The sequence below is a fragment of the Malurus melanocephalus genome, unplaced genomic scaffold (genome assembly GCF_030028575.1).
Source record: "Malurus melanocephalus ecotype Western Australia unplaced genomic scaffold, MMel_1.1 scaffold_209, whole genome shotgun sequence".
In the NCBI taxonomy this organism is placed as follows: Eukaryota; Metazoa; Chordata; class Aves; order Passeriformes; family Maluridae; genus Malurus; species Malurus melanocephalus.
In genome coordinates this window covers 295,301-318,302 of record NW_026623441.1, presented here as the reverse complement: position 1 = coordinate 318,302, position 23,002 = coordinate 295,301, and the positions used below count along the sequence as shown (strand labels likewise).

Below are 23,002 nucleotides of genomic sequence, written 5' to 3'. Positions count from 1 at the left end.
TAGCTACAGATCCTCAACAGTATACATTCTGTTCTTTAATTACTAAACCATATGGAAAAGTCCTGTCTTGGGGCTCAGTCTGGTCCTTTTCACATCCCTGCTCAAGTACTACTTTTCTTTTTTTTACATGGTTGGCTTCCCAATACACTTAAGCAACATATTTGCAGGAACGTGCTTCAGCATTTACCCTGGAAATTATTAATAAAACAGCAAAATGAAGGACTAAAAAAGTGCAAACTTAGAAAACTTTTYACACAAATTATAAATAACATCACCGTGATCCAAAAAACATATGGACTCACTCTTACGTATTTTTCTATAGAGAGGGAAAGAACATCTTAGCTCAGAGCAAGAGTAGGGAGAAAAGGAGGGGCTTTGTTGCCATAGGAAAGTGCAGATAAGGAGTAAATGAGAGATGTGAAATAGGRGGGCACAGATGCAATAGCAGCCTGCAGCAGAACACATCAGAATTCTTCCGTAGTATTAAAATATACCCATAAACATAATGTCTTAATTTTCTAATTGGTATTAAAATAAATAGTACTTGGTTTGGGGAGCAATTTGTTAATGCTTGTATTTGCTAATAAATCCTAATACCACTGAGTGCATTATTCCATTGTTCTTTTTATGTATTCATAACATTTGCAGCCATAATACATAYAGTTAACTATTAAAGTTAATCTGTTTAATAAAATTAATAGTTGCACTAAGTTCTGTACTAACACTTGGTTTTAAATCTATGTAGTCTGACAATACAAGCTGCAATTACAAGATTGTATAAAATTGCCATAAATATTTAGTGGACCAAATGAAGTGACATATTTAATTCCAATTGCTAACTATTACCCAAATTACCTTTCCTTCCAGGCCATACAGAACCTGTTTGGACAGGTATTGCACATATTACACTAAAAACATSGCCCAAAATATTTCAAGGGTAGAGCTACCTAAAACCTGATCACTCAGAAGGAATTAGATTACCTAAAGAGTTTAAGGTACACACAGCAAAATAACACACACAACCATTTGAAAGAATTACTTGAGAGGTTTATTCTGCCCTCTCATGCACTCCGTCCMACAAAGACACAGCATCCTGCACAAAAGCCAGGGGAGCATCTGAACAACTCCAACAGTCTGAAGTTACATCACTTAAAAAGGTGTGCTGAACTAAATTAAGKCAGTTCAGCACCCTACAAGATCATACCCTGGTAATTACAAGCATGAGCAAAAGCACTAAAACACTCTGCAGGACAGAAGGGAGTCCAGCTAGTTTTTATTCCTTTGTATTTACAGCAGAGAGCCTAATTGTCCTGCCTCAGGACCACGACCCATCATCTAAAGCCCTGTGCAAATAGTGTTTGCTGGTTAGCAGAASAATTTTCCAGCAAGGTTGTGTTCACAAGGCTGGTGCTCCAAGCTGTCAGCACCAGTGAGGAGCTGACAGGAGACTGACGGGTACCTGAGCACACCATAGAACGTGGAACCACGGGCCCAGGCAGGGCTCCTGCACTAATCAGAGGTGGCCTAGGGCAGTAGGCTCTATATTATTTATATTTATATTTATATTTATTTATAGTCTGATAGCATAAATCAGGTTTCGAAACTCAGCTTTTGGCTAATACATTGAACAGCCACACATGCTAARTTAGAAGCAATTTGATAACATATTGAGATAATAAAATATTCTATAAAGCATAGCTATRAAATTCTCTAATTACATAAAATTAAGGTCTGTTAGGCATATTTTTTCTGTGAATAAATCATACCACATCTCTACAGAGAATTGTTAGTATTCTTTAAGATAAACTGGACTAGGTCTTGTTACACTGAATAATCAAAGTTCTTGTTCTACAAAACATACCAAAAAATCCATTCATTTTYTCAGAAGCTGTGAGCTTCTGTGACATTCGTAAGAAGCTTAAACCCCATGCAATAATATAACAACATACTGAATGATAAGAACCACAAGGTACAGCACATAAACCATGCATTATGCAAGCTGTAATGAACAATTATAAGCCTTGTAACTAACGCAATACTGGCAAAGCTTTACAATTAATTCCTTGAATTATTTAGCATACAGTTTCATGTAAGCAATACTGTATTAATAACAAAATAAAAATAAAAAAGTCCAAATGCCAAACAACAACAAATACCATTTTTTGCCATGAGAAAATATTGCGGGGTCAGAACCAAACTGTGTATGTACAGTTAGCACATAAATACAGGAGTAGCATCATTAAGATTTACTAGTCAAAGATATTTATGTGTGATAAAAAACTACCCAACAAATTAGAAGGGAGCATTCCTGGGTAACATGTGGACCACACTACCAAAACACATCTCCAGTGCAAARGAATTATTTTCAAAATTACTCTATSAAATAGAAATTACAGCAATCAGAAGAAGCTATTTTGCTTCAGGGTTACTGAGATACCTAAAGCTAAGGAAAACCAAATTCAAGAGTTTCCAATCTAAGGAGCTTTAATAGAGAGCTGTTCAGTAGAAATGGACATTCCCAAACCTGGCTATGGAACAGCATGAGGACAGACTTTGAAAGGATCCCAGAATTCAGCAATTAGGAGACTTCTGTACTGAGTTCCATGGTAACTTATTTAGTGCCTTGGCTTTCCTCTTAGCTAAGCACTCACCCTATATGTGCAGCCAAAGTGCCTTCTTCATGTGTGACAGCCTTAGAGTGACACCATYCTCTCTGACACAGACTTTCTTATAGATCATTTTCATCTATAATAACTGTATGGACAGAAAAGTGATGGGGGAAGAGTACTGCCCCTAAAACACCACTGATAAAACTTGCAGGAGAGTCAGTGATCATATTTTTAATTATTAAATTCACTTGTATACTAAACAGGAGAATGGCAGTTTCCATGCTATGTCCCAAACACTGCCTTCTTCACTATAAAGTTGCACAGCACCATCTCCCCCCCTCCAGCCATTATCACAAACACAATTCCCACTGCAGGAGGAAGCATCCCAAAAACACTGATAGGAAGTGAATAAGACCTGTTTCCCATATGGTTCATATTCTTTAGACCACGAGGAGTCTGGGGATATGAACAGGCTTTTCAATGTGTAAAAGTAGTAGTAGTAGATAAGGCTTTCTTCAGATAATCTAAGAAAGCTCATATGCATATATCCTGGTCCTCATAGGTGAATTTCACCATCCTGCTATATGTTTGGGGACAAGACGGCAGGTGCAAGCCAGAAGGTTTCTGGAGGGTATGATAACCTGACATGGGTAACTGAACAGCTCACAAGAGGAAATGCAATGAACAGACAATTCTTACAGTCAAGGAAGAAGTGGTCAGGGTAGCCTTGGCCTACAAAAGGCTGAAGGACTGGAGGATCTGTCATATGAGGAAGAGCTGAAAGAACTGGGGTTGTTTAGCCTGAAGAAGGCTCATCTGACTGATGTGTCACCTGATGAGTGGGATGGGAAAGGATGACTGAGACAGACTCTTCTCAGTGGTATACAGTGACAGGAGCTGAGGCAATGGTCAGAAATTGAAATACAGGAAACATGCAATTTAAAAATATGAAAAAAAATGTGGTGCTGTGTGCTGTTTTTTTTACTGAAGCATGAAAAAAACTGCAGATGAGGAAACAGGTTGCCCAGGGAAGTTGTAGAGTCTCCATCCTACTTAAAATATGACTGGACAAAGTTCTTGGTAACCTGCTCTAGCTGACTCCACTCTGAGTAATGGGGTTGGACTAGACACAGTCTTCAGAGATCCCTTCCAACCTTCAACCACTCCGCAACTCTGTTGAAATTATACAACGTAAACTTTTGCTTGTGTACTTCAAGTTTTCCCCGCCTGTAGACATCCCACTTTTCCACCAACCAGCATGCAAGCTACAGATTCATGATGCAATGAGAGACATGGGYAAGCACAGGCTTTTGCATAAGTTGGAATTTTCCTCCCTGGGCTCTGAAGACCTATGCACTACAGCTAAATTGCAGTAGGCTATTTAATACATAACTACTAGGACAGCAATTGCCCTAAAACCAGCCCACATTTACCTATTCAGATACATTGAAAAAGTTTCAAGTGCTAAAAGCAAGGCATCTTTTACTAAGGTGACACTGCCTTTTGGATTCAGAAATTAGTCAAAAAATATTTGCCAGCTTCACCAGTTCAACACAACTCAAAACAAACAAAATTTTACAGTGCAGTCAAATACTGATGAGATCATCTGTCCTTCAAGAAAAAATAGTTCCAACTTTATGTCTATGTGTGTGCCTCTGAAAGACTGGTAGAAGAGACATTTTAGCCAGCCCACATTTGGATAATTAATTTTGAAGACATTCAGCAGAGGAATATAAATATAGAGTTATGAATAACCAAATTTGGATTAAGCCATCTGCATGCTGCTATGCACAGGAATAGATAATTATTTATAAACATTATACTGTAAACAATCATTCCCCTGAAACCAAATTAAATGAAAACAAATCATGGTCAGTTCACCAGATTCCCAAAGAACTAAAATTCAAAGCAGGAGGATATATAAAGACTGGACAGAGAAAATGAGGCTGAACTGTTTATTTAGTAACCATGAAGTGAATGTGCTACTGTTTTCTGAACATCTCATGGTGAAGCCACAGCGCAGAGAGCTAATCCCTGTTTCTCACCAAAACAGACAGGAATGCACACTGGATAATTTGTTCCTACTGATGATATCATTCTGTTAAGTYGACTGGTTTTAATAAGGAACAAGTTTCAGGCTCCTCTCACTTTCTCCCATGTACAAGATCAGATCAGCCTCTCAGTGACCTACTTTATGAGTCACAGGCCTCACTATTTATGATTCAGAAAAACGTCTTCTCTGACAGTATTTCCCAGACTACTGTGGGTTCATTCCAAGAACCAATTTCATCTTCATTGGTTTCCTACAGGAAACCAGACCAACTTCCTATGATTTTATTTTCCTTCATTTCAGCATGGCTCACATAAACTAACTGGAAGTGAGAGTGATAGAAAACTTCATTCTGCACAAACACAAGCCAATATAAACACCACCAAAAAAATCCTGAAGACGTCACTGGTTCAAAGTGACCAGAATGTGAAGMAAGCTAAGATTAGAAGTTCTTTTCCCTCCTTCCCCAAACATGATGCACACAGGCAAACCCAGTAAGTTTATATAAACACAGTTTAATGCTAATAGCTTTTCAGGTCTCTGGTGAAGACATTCACCTGAACAGATGGCCAAGTTCTACTCTCTCTTTCAACACTGGGAATTGTTTAAAAATGGTAAATACTGCTGGATTGTTTTCAAGTCCTACCAGTAACCCAGTCGAGTCCCCCAACCACCTCAGTCAACAGGCTTGGGGTGCCTGCCTTCTCAACTGCAACAACAGAAGATGCAAGGAAGCAAGCACACCTTGAAGTTCATCTAGACTTCCAGCAGGACTGCTAACATTGCCTAAGGATTGGCCTCCTATATCCATGCCCGCTTCTAGTAGAGCCATTTTCATTGTCCTCCAGGACACATTAGATTTCCAAAAACCAAGACTCAGTGCCAGATCTGCATTGGCTCARAATCACAGAATAGTTTGAGCTGGAAGGGACCCAGAAAGATGATCAAGTCCAGCTTTTAAGTGAATGGCCCATWTGGGAATCAAWCCCCCAAACTTGGCATTATTAGACCCCTGCTCTAACCAACTGAGCTAATCATGCAGCGAGACATTTGAGGAATAATCTTTCCCATATTCCTTGGCAGAATCATCCAAGAATCTATAGTAGCAGCATCACCACTATTACCCTTTCACACCCTCCCAGTGCTGTCATCAAGCTGTTGGCAGCTGCAGCAGGCACATGGAGATGGATGACGAAGTGCTAACATTCTAGTCCTAAACTAAGTGAGACAGGTAATTTCCACAGAGATTGCTATGCAGTGAACTAATTCAAGAAAAGGATGCTGGGACATCTACCTGTGGACTGCAAATACCCAGCATAGTTTTCTGGCTGATATTTCACTCCGCAAAGCTGCAGTTCAATTATCTGCTGGTCCAAGGCTGCCCTTGGACTTGTGTAGCCCTGCTGTATATGAGCTAATAAACCAGATCCATATTCAACACAGAGCAAACAGGATAAATCAAACATGCCAGCAAATTAAAAGCAAAATTATTCTCATTTCATGTCAGTATTCTGTTGTTTGTGTTGTCAATAACTGCAGTCTTCAATGTGATTTCCTCTTGCTGTGTTTCAAGGCTTACAGAGTGATAGGAACAACACCCCKCTCTTTGTGGGAAAGCTTACTCAGAAAACTAAAGCCAAACTGATTTTCATGAGGCTTAAATGCTCCTTCACTTCTCACCCCAAGAAAAGCCAGGGAATATTATCACTTTAGAATGCTTACACTTTGCATGCAGTAAGGATGGGACATTTGTCTGACACGCAATTCATTTTAATGACAATTTGATTCCTGAGCATCAGCTTTGGTTTGGAATCATGAAGTATGAAAGAGGATTTTGCAAGTAAATARTGGTTACTTGTTAGTAAACTGAGCTTTTCATCAATGTAGCTGAATAAATGTAAACTACAAAGTTATTGCCTCATTTTCTCACTGATCTGACCCAACAGTACTTGCTAGGGTCAAACTACCAGTTTTTAATGAGCCCTTTTTATTCCAGTTTCTCTAACCTGATTTTTTGTAACCAAAACCCCAAAAGTRTTGTGATATTGCAAGTAGTAGCAGAGCTGTTTTCTCTGTTTSTAGGTCAACATTTCAAAGAATATCACCTACAGGAAAACTGGTATAGGTGAAGCCTTTCTAAAAGTGATGCATTCTGCTAAATGTATTGATTATAAACAAACCAAATAATRTTGCTTTAGATACTGCTTGGCCTAAGAACACTGTATCATTTCTCAGCTAGGACTGATTAGCAGCAAAACTAAAGGTGTTTCATGTGGCAGAAAAAACAGATTTTTAAACACATGGATTTTGTTGACAATGACAATTTAACCTCTTTTGTTCTGACATCTTAATATATATTCAGTAGCAAACTCATGCAGTAATTCAGCACCAGAGCAAATACGACTGTCTTGACCGAAGGCAGTGTTTACCTGAGGAAGTCAGCAGTTGTCAAAATTAAATGCTAAAATAATCAAGGTAATATACAAACAACAGCACCACTACCACCACCACATATTGACAATTCTCAGTGCTAGAGGTTACTCACTTTGACATGGCTCTGAGCTCCCAGGTTGTAAATCTCAGAGGGTTTAACTTCATTAATGATCTTCACCAGGCAGGTGCTGTCTGTGAGATCTCCATAGTGCAGCTTCATGTCTTCAGAGTTTAAGAACACAGAGTTAATACACTTTAATCTCAGAACAATATTGCTTTCTTGGTCCATATCCCATTTCAGGTTAAGCTCTGAGTAAACATTTATTGGAAAAAGTCAAGAGATGACCAGCTAAACTTGATTTTGCCACGGCGCCTCCTCCTCCCCACTTAAAACACAAAATACATTTTCCCATAGGAATAATGAATACCATTTCAGATTCTTTTTCCAATACTCTTATATATCTAGCAACATTTATATCATTTGTTTAATAGCTTACACTTCATTTTCCCAGGTTGTAAAAATAAGTTCAATGTCAGATACAGAACTCCAGTCACAAAAATAGGGCACTTTTTAGTTTGGGCTTCTAATGTTTCACTCAAAAATATTTTAATAACTTCTTAAGCATACATCAACGGCTTTTTTTCCTTCCCAAAATGTTGGGCATATTTAAGTGTCTCGCTGTGAGTAATTTCACAACACAACAAAAATGTGCAAGATMTCTATTAGAGAAGCATTTAGATAGCATTACAGTACAGCCTGCTGCATTTGTTACTATTGTTTTTAAAAAATACAGATAGACAATGGAAGGGGATTTAAAAGAACAATTTAACTGTCAATGCTTTGTGATACTACACATAAAAATCTCAAAAGTAGTTAGATACAGATGTTATTTATCCCTGCCAGACTTCAGTTTCTTTCTAATTTGTGTGTAAAAAAGTAGGTAAGAGCTCCTGTCAAAATTTAAAGAGCAAGTTACAATGATTTATCAAGTTGTCCTTGTTTGCAGACCCTGACCAGCTGCGAAGATATTGCAAAAGTGAAATTCACAACAGAGATCTCACTTTTCCTTTTATTTAAAAAAAAAATCAACCACACTGCTGTTTACAGATCTTTCCTATAAAAAGTTATAAATATTGATGAATTAGCAGTTTATGTTGCATTTACCATGGAACCATGTACCATATATTTACCATGTAAATATATATATTTACAATAATTTGACATTTATGACCTTAATAAATTTACGTCTATATTGCCTTATCTCCAGGAAAATTAAGAAATTCCTATGTTCGAGTAGTTAAGCAGTCTTCCCATCTGATGGTCACCACTACAGATATAATATACTTGAATTTCTTTTKTGTAGTCCTGAAATACCAGGCTTATTACAAGAGATATGAATCCACAGTACATTTTTTAACTGCAGTTGAGATATGTGAATGCAGTTATTATCTATGCTGGTTTAGGATTGGATTTTTTAGGGTTTTTTTTGTTGGTTTTGTTTTGGGTTTTTTTTTTCTGTTTTTTAAACAGTATAAAACAGCATGGAAGTTAACAGATGACACAGTTCTCAGACGTTCAGCCTTGTACATTCCCATAAAACATGWGCATGAGGTTCTTCCAGCTGGTAAAGTAATACAACCATGGTATGTTCYTGAAATTTGTTTTTAMAACCACATCCCTTGAAAAGAACATTCTGAAGWGRCTTCAGAYCCAGCTGAAGCTGTGGCTAACAGGYARTGCTAGGTAGGAGAGAGATGCCAGAGAGCCTGTGTTCCTCCTCCTCYACGAAAGACATGCAGTCCTGCCACCATCCCCAGGCCAGAGAGCAATTTCAGAGCTTCCCAGGGGAAGGTGGGCTGCCAGCTGGGCTGACCCAAGCAACCAGAGACAAAAATTTAATGCTCTCAAGGGGAGTGCTTATTTTGGTCCATCATCAAGTCTTCAAAGCTTCTGATCCAAATGACTTTTCTGACGGGGAGTAGGGAATGAAGCTGTATTCACCTCCTGACCCATGAGAAAGAGATCTTTCAAGAGTGAAAGGCTAAGTGGAAAGACTTTCTAGAAATGGAATTTATTTAGTGCACAGATTCATAAAGACAGATCAAATGTCAGCCCAATTACTTTGGGCTTTAGTAATATTAACCAATCTAAAAATCTYCTTAGCAAGCAACAGCTGGAGGGCTTGCTTAAGGATACACCTTGTCTTCCTTCCTGTGTTCCCTAACTTTTTCCTACAAAGACGTTCACTGTCTATGAAGAGCAACATCTTGCAACATGCAATTGATTCCTCATGAGAAAAACATGCAAGGCAAAGATAAAATAAAGGTTTGCTCGCATCAACCACTATTGCTTCTTTGCTTCCTCCAGTACTGCCTGGAAACCCATTGTTTCTAAACAGTTTCCATGGAGCAGCCTTTCCTGAAGTTCCAAATCCAATTCCTTCTCCTCCTCCAATTCATATGGCTGCATTCTTCAGTTAAAGGAAAATGAGATAAGAAGTGGGGCAAAAAAAWTAACATCTGTTTTCTCTTTTTTTCCCCTCCATCCCTTTCCTTAAATGTTTGTATATATATTTATCATGATCTACATTGTCTTCTCAAATCACTTTTCATATTCACAAGATGGTCCTCACAATGCACAGGTTCCTGCTTGATTTAATTTTCTTCACTCTACCTTTGTGAGCAAGTCATGGGAAATGGTTCTTACACTTTTCTTGACAGAAAAACAYGTTTCAGTATTCTTCATAAAGATACTTCATTCAATTTTACCCCTYTCTTAAGCAGCTATTTTAATGATCAATATACAGTAAGTAGCAACTAATCACTGCAATACCATGTCAGAAATGAAGAATTTAAAAAAAATCACAAGCAAAGACCAAGTCAAATATATAAATATCACTATATATTAAACTTGATAAAATTAGGCTTTGTTTGACCATGGTGTGAAGCAGATTTCAAAGATGTGATTTATTTACACCATGTAGATATTTTACCTCAGAGTGGACTATTTAGCACAGCATCAATTTGCACAACTCTACAAAATAGACTATAAAATAGACATGCAGAACTATGCGCTTCTTAAATTTCTTAATTCTTCTGCTGAACTGGAGCTATCCAACATTTGATCTGTTTCTCTTTAAGTGACTAGTTAACCTCCTTTAAGATAAACTATTTTTGCAACGTGTAACTTAATTTCAGCTTTCCAAATCATCATTAGTAACAGAGAATACAGTAAATTGTCAGCAAATTTCCAAGAGCAATGCCTTTCCTTCAAGTAAAGCAGGTACTCCCTTCCTCAGGTGCAGAAATTTAGAGGTCCCAAAATTCATTCTTCCTATCATCCATAAGAAGYGATCATATCTTATTCATGCTCTCACAAAGGTTGTTTCCAAGCTTTTACCTCCATAGGACATTATGGAGCTCATGAGGAAACACAAATGAAGTTTAGTTAAAATAAACTGCCTCAAAACTCCCATGTTTTACTATGCTAATATCTCAGTATTTTTAACCTCACATAGMATTTTGGAGGCCCGGCCATTTTCTAGCTGCTACCGCCCAGCTATGTGTGAAGTGTGGCAGCATTTCTACACCAAGTGCTTTCTTGGGTCCCTCTCATATTTTCCACTCAAAACTCACAAGCGTATCCACACTTCATRCCATACCTTCTTCAGAGCAAAATGGTCACATTTCTTTCTGAGACAGAGCAGCTAGCTAACACTAGCAGAGAAAACTCTATTCCCTTCCTGCTCCCAGGGATCTTTCTCCACCAAACACACAGCACAGACTAAATATAACATATACCACTTTAAATACAAAAGCAGTCTTACTTCCTTCAATGTGAGCCTGCGGGTTCTTATAGAGATGCTCAATCCGGCCTGTATTGAAGGAGCTAGAGCGACGAACGATGCCATGCACCTGGGGATTGAAYATAGAAAAATACAAAAGAAAAGTGGTAAACATTAAGGGGAAAACATTCATTACCACCACTTGTAACTTTCATGTACATAGGCCTAATCCTTTTATCACGTAATCAGAGCTCATCTCTATTCCTAAAGATGGRCAGTTATCCAATTCATGAAAATTATACAGGGAGATTAGGTCAGATGCTGTTAAATTTACTTCAGCACCCTTGGGTGGTTTCCCCTCCTCCCTTGTTGACACTGCTAGAAGCCCAAACATCACACACAGTACAGAAAACACACCAAATTGCCCCAGAGCACCATAGCCTAGTGAGACTTGACAACTTTACTGGAGTTGGAGAAGCAATATGTGAATGCCAAGAAAACCACTGYTCCCTGGTTGTAGAGAAGTTCTTCTGGAGGCAGACACAAACATAGAAAAAGCAGCAGCAGAAGATGGGGCTATGGAGAGGACAGAGTGGGCAAGAGGAGAGAATGGGAGAAAGTGGGGAGACAGGAATAGAAAGAGCAGCAGCTGCAAGGCCCAAATGTATTTTAAAAATGAGCTGTCATTCACTTTCTGGGGTGTTGGACGAACAGCCAGAACAGTCAGTGCTGTTTTGTGGACCTCATGAGTCACCATCCTCCAGTGGGTTACAAGTGACACAGACAAGCCTAAGGCTGAAACCCAGGTTGGGAATTTCCTTTAASCTGCCACGATAAATAAGCTGGTAAAAAAAGCTACACTGGTTCTGACTAACATTAAAGAAAAGAGCGTTTGTGTCTAATATATTAGAGAAATTGTTCAAACACTGACCCTGTTTCCTCCCGTCCTATAAGGCAGCCTCATGATGGCTGCTGCCAAAATTYGTGTTAGCTTTGGTTACCAGTTACAGAAGTTGTGCTTGCACAAATGAAAACAAGCTTAAGCATCTGACTGTCCTCCACTTCTCCCTGCCTTTTATTTGTGAAAGTGATCCCTTATACTTTGATACATCCTAGACTTCCTTTGGTCGGGCCATCCCTTTACTCTCTCACTTGATGCTAACTTGYGAGAAAACAGCAGCAGGAACAGGCAGTGTTTGGGGGTTTGGTTTAGCATGAAGATTTTTGATTYACATATAACACAAGTTATGGTTCTTTACAAAGAAAATGTTTTTAATTTCATCTGAAGTCCAAAATTTACCCAAGTCAAAAAGTGTACACAGCTGCAGAYTGAGACCAAGTTCCTGATTTAAGAATTACATTCTGGTGGCAAGATTTCTAAAMAGAGCTCAATAACTTCATCTTTACAACTTACAAGTCAAATTTATGATGCCAATTTCCTTGTAGAAAATCTTTCATGTGTCCTGTCACATCACTCACAATATATACCATGTTCTACAATTCAAACTCTAAACTTGGCACCACTGAATAAAATATTTGGATCTGGATCAATCATGCACTGAGAAATGTGCCTCCTTAAAAGAAATTTCCATCAAATAATGAATTTATGAAGATACATTTTAAAAAACTTGTAATTAAGAGCCCTTTCAAAATKATTCTTTTAGATTGTGTGGATAATTTATAGGGACATGAGTTTTACAGAGAAACACTTTCCAAAAAAGTGCTTTCATAACTTTCACAAATGATACAGAAAATATTTTGAGTACTCAAATGAACTACYGTTTTGCTGAGCAAAATATCAGACTATGCAGTTTTAAAGTAACTAATTATTCTAAAGGAAGCTAACTGAGGTGCTCTACAACAGGGGAGGCATAGATTAAATATTAGGGAAAAAATTCTTAATGGAAAGGGTTGTCAAGAACTGGAACAGGCTGCCCAGAAAAGTGGTTGAGTCACCAGCCCTGTAGGTATTTGCCTGACAAACAGATCTGGCAATTAGGGACACAGTTTAGGGATGGACTTGGCTGTGCTGGGTTAACAGTTGGTCTGAATGATCCTGGAGKTCTTGTCCAACCTAAATGATTCTGAGATTATCCYAGCAAWGTTAAATTTTGTCGCTTAAAGTTCTGATGAGAGACATCTTGAGCACTCAGTTATCTCCAAATTAAGTCATGCTGGAATTCACGTTCATCTGAACGGCTGACCAATAAGTCAAATCTTGTCAGCTSAAAGCTTGATGAAAGATTGGACTCACAAGAGCTTTGTGTCTGCCAATGACTATGATACACGCTTTTGACCAATGAGATGTGCTAAAAGCGTTCATCCCAGGACTTCAAAAGATTCAGTAAACAGACAAATCCAGAAAGCCTGCTACATCCAGTGACAACAAGAAAACATGTGAACCCTGCTTTTTTTTCCCCTTTGCTTTTTTTTTTTTTCCTTTCCTCCCACTCCTTATTCAGGTATGCACATCCAAGAGCAAGAAAACCTGCCAAATGCTTAATCCATGACAGCAATGTTGCCATAAGAAAACTGATGAAAGGTACCTTTGTCTGCATGGGACAGGTGAAATGCAAACTATGACAAGCCAAAATGTGTGCAAACTAGTTAATCTAGTCAAGAATGTATCAGTGGATTTTTCTCAACAGAACCATATCTTCAAACACATTGACATTTACAAAAAAAGAAAAAGTCAAATGAAGCATCTCAAGGAGGCAATCAGTTATCAGTCATGCACTCCTGTGTTCAGTTATTCAGGAATAGAGGTCTTTAACTGAGAACATATGAAACAATTGCAAGAAATTGATGGACAGCTGAACAACAGAAGAAAAAACCTTTACCCAATTAYAGTAACCTTTGTATTGTTGAAAGGRTTATATTTAATTTACTGTTGGCAGTTCCCACCTTTATTGCRAACTAGGAGAGAATATGTGCTTTTGCCCTCAAAGCAGCAGAAGCAACCACAATTATATCTCTCATTCCCAAACAGAATGGAGAAATAGCAAAAAGTAACCAATTTACAATGCTGAAAACCCAACATCAATATAGCAATAAATAAAGCAAAAGAAATGATGGAATAAGCAAGACAAGATTAACCTGGTATGAAAGCATTGAAAGAACAGATTGGCTGAGATTTCTCACTTAGCTATGTATTATAGTATTACAACAGAATTAATAAAACTCAATACTGAAACAAAACTTTCACTAAAACCCCAGGAAATACTACATTATGGGGAGATTAAATTGACCACTCTATTTCCTTCCATTATCACATTTTGGAAGCATCTTTCATGACCAAGAAGGCAACTATTCTTACATTTATGCCCACATCAGTTCAAACCCATCAAATCACAAAATAACAATAGCAGCAATGTGATTGTTTCTGTGCTGGACCACAAGAAATGTGATTTTTGCCAGGGGAAACTAGGCAGCAAGAAGGAATCAGACTCCATTTATTTCAAGGAAAACGTAAGCAAATGTGTTAAACAATAATTAATCCAAGAGAAAAGGTTGAATATAACTGAACCAAAGTACAATTTSTTTTGGGTTTGTTGTTTGGTTTTTGTTTTAGGGKTTTTTTCTTTTCCTTTTTAAACAGTGAAAGCAAAATGCAAGGTTTTCRTTGCTGAAATATTACTGCCAAAATAAAAGGGCCTTTCCTGTGGAGAGAGAGGTGGGGAAAGAGAACAAACAAGCGATTCTTATTCCTTTATGTGGTACATTGCTCCATAAATTATTCCCTAATTCCTTACAGTTTTGGCTCACACAGGTCGCYGCTTATCTGAGTTGGCGGGAAACAGCAAAGCAGCTATACCCCGAGGAGAGGAGAGAATCCACCAGTGGACATTAGATGATAAATAGTACAATAACCTGGCATGATTACAGGCCATGTTGCACATTCCTCTCCAGAGTTTTGATKTGTTATCTAGGACTGGAGTGGAAAATATACACAGAGAAGGACAGAAGCAGAGGAAGCAAGCTGGGGCTGCAGCATCCAAACGACTCCATCAGCCCACAGCCAGTCACTGAGTCACTCACCTCGTAGCCTTTTTCCAACAGGAACTCAGCCAAGTACGATCCATCCTGGGAAGAGTAAGATATAGGAAAATGTTAGAAACACATTGAATAGGCCTGGGAGATTTGGACTGCTTGAGATGTCAAAAAAGGGAAGAAAAAAACTTGTAGTGATCGACCAGGTAACAAGCACTTACTTTGATTTCTCCAGATTCATATACTGACCTAATAAACTACAGACTCTCTTTAGTTAATTTTAGACTATGAAACAATATATCTTAAAATTGCTTGCTTACAAATGCTGGTTGAGAACTCCCATCTCTYGATTCCCTTCCCAAGTTACATTAAAAAGTGCCTGGGGACATCTTTCCAAAATAACTTAACCACAGTCATTGAATTTGAACAATTTTGGAGATAGGGAAGGAAAAGCATTTTTTTAAAAAAATAGTATAAGCTTGGCATACTCTGCAAGCCAGCATGCCTCTGTAGCACCTTGTCATTCTGGCAACCCTCTTGCTCAGGCACTCCTTCCACAAGGCTTCTGAAAGTAGTAATAATTCTGCCTCGTCTGACCTACCAAGTCTTCAAAAACATCCCTAGCACACCTTATATTTAAACTACAGAATAAAAGCCATTTTCACATTTTATTTGATGGTTGAGAATTTGGGTCATTTAATTTCAGGGATTTTTTTTTCTTTTTCTTTCTCCTTTGAAATCCTTGTCAAACTGAAATTATTAAGCTCCTCAAAAGCAAATACTTTAAAACACATGCTAGAACATGCTTTCCTGAAATAAGAGGATTTTCTGGGCATGACTATTGCCAGAATTACCAAAACCAGTAAGTCATATCATCTTTATAAATGTGTACACACCATCACAAACCCAGCAAAGTTTACCCTTCCAAAAGAGCTCGCACTAACCAATTCAGAAACTATTACCCATGCCCAAAGCCTGCAGCTTTCACGGATTTCTTGAATTGATTGTTCCCTTAACATGTGAATGCATTCCACCAGACAAATGGATTGTCACAAAAAGATCATAAAAACACAGAGATGACACCCATGCTTACATGTTTAAACTCTGTTATGTGGATCTGTTCTGCCACAATCATGGCCAGAGACATTTAAGTGCAAAACTAAACAGACATCTCTCTGATCATCCCTTAAAAGCACGTTACTCAAGAGAAAACCCCTTTTTTTAAGCTCCAATTAAATGAACTTTTGTTGTCTCATGGAGAGCYTAAGGAGAATAACACACTAAATAAGAAATTTTAGGCACACTAGGAGGTCCTGGAGGTGCAGAACTGCCAGGGGAAATTGCTTACTGCACTGATGGCAAAATCCTGGGTACATTTATGCAGAATGGCACAGTACAGCATGAAAGGGGCACATTGGGCTATGTTTAAAACTGCAGCATGAGAAAAAGAATTACTTTATGGTATAAATGCTTCACAAAGTCTCACACAGTCTAGAAGAGCATGAAACCAAGAAAGTCTCAGCTTGCCTTCTTTTCCCACTACATGTACATGTATGTGTGCACAAATCTTTACAGCACTATAACCGTGTAACAGCAATCACCAGTCTATGTCTGTAACAACTATGACACCGGTTAATCGGGAAAACCACACGTGCCATGGCATCACTGGAAAAATACGTACATCAAACAATAAGAATAAGGCCCAACTGAAAGGAGAAATTAAAAAAAATTTGATAGAAAATTTGGAGAAATGTGGGTGCAAAGAMAGAGATGACAGCTACCTTTAATGTTTGTGTTATCTTTTTCATTAGCAATTCCTTCAGAATTTAGCTGAGAGGGGAAAACCACCTAATTCTCCTTGGTTGGTCAGTCTACTACAACAAAAAAATATAAATGAAATGAAAAAGGAGATAAAAGTGGAAGACCCAGAGAGTGCAAAGGAGATGAACAAAGAAAGGCCTGTGATTACTTAGGAAGTTGATGAGAAACAGACTTAACTAGGATTGAACCCTGTCAATAAGGTCTTGTTCTTCTCACCCAGGCCATTGCTCAAAGTTTCCAGTCACCCTGGAACATTTTGAACCAGCAGTGGCACTTGCTTCCTTTGCACTTCCTTTCCAGGTCTATCAAGTGATAGGGCAGGGCTTGACAATGAGTGGGAAACAGGCAGCAAGTGTGAAAGCTCCTGCTTTCTGCCTCTGGCACAGCGCAGCTGATTTACTGTCTGCTAATCGCACACAATGCAGATCCGTGCTGTCCTGTGCTGCGATACCGCGTATCGCATGCAGCCCCAGCTTTCACATTTCCCTTCCTYTTCAGTACAGCAGCCTGTCAGTGTGAATGGCAATCACAACAGCCATCAAAGCCCTAAAGAGTTTGCAGCTGGTAAGGACAGCACAGTTTCCATCTTCTGATGAGGTCAGGGAGTAAATAGTAAGAAGTCAACTCTGTAAAGTGATTTAAACCTTTATCCATAGGAGACTGTATTATGCATGTAAGTGCTATTATCAAAGCTACTCATTTGCATTTATACTACAAACAGAGTTTTCAAGATTCAGGAATCACTGAAGCAGAAAAGGGATACTAAAGGAACTAGGTGTTAAATTATTTTAAAATATAGGTGCTATGATACTCTGAGAACTTAGTTCTGCTAATGTAAGGTACCCAGCTAATGCTATTTCATTTATAACAAATCAACAAAATATCAGCAGAAAGAAGCAGGTCTCTGTGGAAAAATAAGTCTTGAAAGAAAATTGCCTACAAACTGCCTTTAAGTAGGACTAGAATGAGGCCTGGCTCCCTACAGATATGTCAGACCAGCTTGAACTATCAAGACACTTTTACAAGACAGATTAAACAAACTACCTCAGTTACCCCTCATCAGCACACTCTGGTACCTCAGATTTGAATCYCTGTGCTGTCTTCAGCCAAATAGTAGTTCGAAAGCTCACACAAAGAATGATACTTCAGCTGGCTTCCAAGACACAGCAGCAGGTTTCCAACTACAGCTGCCTTATGTGTCTGTAAAATTCCCAGACAAAAGAAAACAGMCACATAAACTAATGTGAGACAACTTTAGGATGTAATATTTTATATTTAATACAGTAGTTAATGTCAAGAACTTCAATAGGCTTTGACACAGTATCAAACTAAAACTCTTCCAACCGGCTAAAGAAATTTAGAAAAATGAGTTAGGCAGTGCATTGACACAATCATCTAGAATAAAAACAGTATCAAGTTTGACTTGATCCATGAGCAAACAATAATTTATACAGAAAACTGAATACAAGTGTAACTAAATAGCCTGTTTAGCAATCCAATCACCTTTATTTTGCACTGTTTTACACAGGCAAGTTACATCTGCAATGAACTCATTTGGAATTTATACTGACAAATTTAGAAAGGCTGTAAAAAAGCAACCTGAAATGCAAGCCATCTTCATCCTCTTCCTTTCACATGGCCAGTTCCAACACCCTTCCACTGAGCTTCTGGATTCAAGATTAAGATAATGCCCTACGTGAGCATTAATAATCCAGAGGAATCCCTCTTCCCTACAGCTATTCTCTGCTAATAAAGAGGAGTGGAAAAAAGTACTAGATGAATGAAGAAACAAGGAAAAAGGTACTAAGGGAAAAAAGATCAAGATGAGGAGGAACAGGATGCTTTTACAACTACTCCTAAAACTCCAGAAGAAGTATATGGAGTGCTTTTTCAGAAGGAGGAAGAAAGAATTAAAGACCTAACATAAATGATTCAAGTATATTATGACCATAACACTGAGGAGAAAGGACTCTCAGTTACAGGGGAGTAATATAAACATTTGAAAAGAAATAACCCCACAGTATATAAAGTATAAAGAATTCATTACACCTTTGAAAAAAAAAAGGTGCAATAGTTTTCCACATACCACAGAAGAGATCAAAGATGCTTAGACTTMTAAAATTCAAAATTGATTGAGGCTAGTACCATGCCCTTAGGAATAACTACAAAGGTGAGTTAGTGGAAGTTCAAACTATAGGTGGTGTGTCAATTATCAAGGTCATTCTTAGAGGTTCTCAATTCTTTTTGAACTACAAATTATAGTTGGGTTCTGCCCAAGTTAAATTTTGATAGGTTCAATTAATCTCTTTGGGGGAAAGTGCATGAAGGAAAGAGGTACACTTTCATCCATAGGACATGGGTTTTATTTCCTAAAGGCATCTTTTTGCAACAACACCACCAAGAGTGCACAGTCACCATCTCCATTTAGCCTTCTTTGAATGAATAAATCATCCTCCCATTAAAATCTACAGAACCAGTGCCACTGGTGGCTTTGCACAATAAATTGCTGGTTCATCAGCTTTCAAACTTTTGCACAGCTAGAAGCTCATGCTATTTCAGAGACTTATTGAACTGGGATGTGGTGACAGATCCTTTGGGGCAGGAGACATGCCATCCTAAAGCAAGATCTAACTGATTTTAATAGCGGTCCATAACAACTATTCATTTGTTCACAGCACTCCAGAGCAGTCTTCCTTAAAAATGAAAAATCTATGAGAGTAATAAAGTGAAAAGTTATTTATGTTGAAAAAATGCATACTTCTAATAATTTCCAGTGATTTACAGAGGAAATCGGTATTTTTTGCAGATACTATAAAAAGAACAGCACTACAYTTTGTCTCAAGTCTTCAAGGTGATAATCGAGGTAAAGCATTAAAGCATTYATAAAAAATTCCCCACACTGAAAACAGGAAGAGCTATGAACTATGAAGTATTTATTTAAATTTATTGATTTATTAAAGCTGCCACCCTCCAAATGCAGTAGTTTTTTTTCTTTTTTGATTTGTATTCTGGCCAAGTAAGAATATAAAAACAAGTGTCCTTTTGTTCCTGTCAAAAGAAAAAGTCAAAAGGCAATAAATGTTTTTTAAAAAATAAACTTTTTAAAAAAAGATCTCCCACTTTCACAGGTTTCTGTAATTCATTATCTGCAGTGCAACARAATAAAATTAAGCAGGAGGAAAAGTTATTAACAACAAGGAACACATTCTCCTTATATTACTCTGTTCTTTTCCAATTAGAATTTGTTTAAAGGCAAAAGAAAAGCAATGTTGCTTTGGAAAAGTGAATCACTGTGTTATTTCCTAGTCTGAGCTCCATCTGACCTCACACACTATTCCACTGGTAAAATATTAAGTTATATTAAGAGCTGCAACTGCAGTTACAGAAAACAGCAACACATTTTTCTTCTCTCCTTCCTTAGCTCCAGCTGTCTCTATCTAAAACAACATTATTCACATCATCAATATTTATAGCTATTCTACTGTGAACCTCTGCATCGACCGCTTGATTAAAGAGCAAACCTTGCACCACTAAGGCTGACATAAACAGAACAAACCTCTGTAACTCAAGTTTGCTCCTTACCAACCAGTWTGGCTTAACTTCAGCCAACAACAGTAAGGTATGTCAGCTCCATGTTGTTGAATTTTCTTTAAAAAAGTGTTGATAGTCAAATATATAAAACCTTTAGTCTAAACCCCATATAATATTCCACAATAATCAAACAGCCTGTATCTACCACTCATACCTCCCCCAACATCTCAGRTTAGGAAAAAAACAAATTACACCAACAAACTGAGAGTACAGTTTTTTTCCTGATTGCAGGAACCCGTGGCACATAGTGCATTATTTACAAGCACACCATAAACTTCCCAGTGATGACAGTCAGGTGCTTGATAGCATTTTAGAAAAAAACTGAAAACCGTGACCCTAAACATTCAGGTTGTAGGCTATAACATCAAGATATTCAAAATAACTGGTAGTTCTCAGATATATCTGAAGAATTATTACTATAAAGAAGAWTAGGGTCTACAGTAGAGAGCCTTCTAAAGCTTTTCAAAGTTATGAGCCACAATACCTTAGTCTTTTCTTCAAATATAAATGTATAGTATAGTATGATAATATATTAGTACACAAATATAAACCAAACCAGTTAGGACTGGTTTATATTTGAATTTGAGAGAAACCTAGCCATACTTTACTCTCCCACTAGTGAAGCCGTAAGGATTGGAAGAATATGTTTACAAACATGGAAAAGCAAATAATACGGACAATACTCAAGATGAAAACTAAATTTTCTATTTATATTATTTGTAATGGGAAACCCATAATAGTTTTAAAAGCCACAAGGTTATTATTTTACCCATCCCTATTTCCTCCTGCTTTCAGAAAGGTACTGGTATCAGATASTCTTTCASCTTTCCAAAACAGCAAGAGCAGCTYCAATCAGCAGCAGCTATAAGCATTTTGGAGCTGCCTACCCTCAGAATACGCAGACTAAGCCCACAGCCCCATTACATGACCTCGGGGGAATATGCAACAAATGTAAACTAACCCAAAACAGTACCCAGAGGAAACCCAAACATACAAAATCTGTTGCAGAGGGCACAGAAACCAGAAAACCTAAAAGTAAGCTGCAGGCTATGCCCACAAAAGAATAAGTTTGACCTCAAAATGTCAGAGTTGTCACAGTAAAAAAAAAGAAAGTTTAGAAGTTTTGGGTTTGGGAGAAATTCTTTGTTTTTTTATGTTTTAAGCAAATGAGCAATTCTGTGAAGTGACACCAGGATGAAAAATACAAAGTCTTGGATTGCCATCTTTACCTTTAGCATCCTACAGTAGAAAATCAAAAACCAGAAGCAGTAACATGGCTATTAGTGTAACTTGGGAAGGCCACCTGAACTCACAACCATCCTACCATAAATAATAGACTCATCTCACTCCTAGACAGAGAAACTTGGGGTTTTTTTTAACCTTTTCTGCAGCAGCCAAATACAGATGTTGAGGTTAATCGTAGCACCAGTCTCACAGTGATGTCTCAAGCAGGCTTTATACCTCTCCTGCTCACTGAGTGAATTTGTTACTTTAAGTTTAGCCCAAGACATTGTTTCCTAACAGAGTGCAAGGTCAGTTATTCGAGACAAAACAAAATAAACACCACACTTGCGTCTTGTTTGCATGAATCAAAGCCTAATAAAGGAGAGGTAAATGAGCGTAGACCAGGAAAGAGCTTCTTAATTCATTCTTTTGTACTCATCTTTACATATGAACATTACAATTTTGTCTGAAATGTGGTTTGTTTACAGAAAAACACAAAACCAGAAAGCGTGTTCCAGTTGGAGAAGAAAAGCAGCTCACAGTAACCCAACTCTTATTTCCTTAGAAGTTTGCATAGTAAGAAATTTGAAAATCTAGTCAGGAATGCTTGTTTGTTATGTTATAACTTTTAACAGCTCTCAGTTTTGCAATATTTGCTTGGGTGAAGAAAAACACTAAATCTGCAGTGATACAATCTGCAAATCATGTGGGCAAACACTTTGCTTCTGGACATTTCAAGCCCTAGGAGTAAACAACTTGCCTACAACTGGTCATAACTCTCTTCAGTATTGCCTCTCCCAATCAGCATGGTCTGAGCCCAATTTTTACTGTTCTGGCATCTTCTGAGGCACAAATAAATTTTTTTCAGGAACTCTGCTTATTTACGCAATTTCCACTTTTCATTTCAAGATTCTCAAATTTCCTAATTTTCAAGGACAAAGATCTTTAAAACATGGACTTTAATACTTTCCAGAGTTGTAGATTCAGAGTGGCCAATAGACCAGCTAGTCTAACTGTGGACATCAACACCCAGAGCTCCAGGCAGCTCAGACTTCTCTTTACACCAGGAAGGGATAAAATAAAAACCAAAAGAACTCAAAAAGCTATCACAGCATTAAACATCCTAATAGTTTCTGCAGTGGAATAGAAAGGGAAAAATGTCATTGAAATTTCTAAACAAGCAAACGAGAAAAGCCCTACAGAAATGCCAAAGCTATATACCTGGGAAAAGTACAAATATTTGGACCAAAATTCGACATATTCATTTACTCTCTTTCCTTAACTATTTGTAACACCTTTTGTTCAGGAGAAATGGAAGAAACAGTAACAGGGGAKAAATTTAGCAGACGAGCTATTAAGAGTTGTTCTCTAGAGTTTACTGTACACACAATGCTCTTCTTCCTCACAAAAAGGGTATGTTAACTATTTTGAGTACTTAGTACTCAAAAGCAACACTTTAATTCATTGAAACAATTGGAAAAAAAAAATTATAAGACTCC

General features: G+C 37.8%; 1 protein-coding gene across 1 annotated transcript in view; it reads right to left on the bottom strand.

Moving 5' to 3' along the window:
• Nucleotides 1-23,002, bottom strand: part of GMDS (GDP-mannose 4,6-dehydratase) — a 406,398-nt gene that overhangs the window by 330,075 nt on the left and 53,321 nt on the right. The window contains exons 2-4 of the mRNA XM_057373909.1: nucleotides 14,916-14,960; nucleotides 10,920-11,007; nucleotides 7,205-7,314 (exon numbers count right to left, since the gene is read on the bottom strand). Of these exons, the coding sequence (XP_057229892.1) occupies nucleotides 7,205-7,314; nucleotides 10,920-11,007; nucleotides 14,916-14,960 (243 nt within the window). The remainder of the gene's footprint in view (nucleotides 1-7,204; nucleotides 7,315-10,919; nucleotides 11,008-14,915; nucleotides 14,961-23,002) is intronic.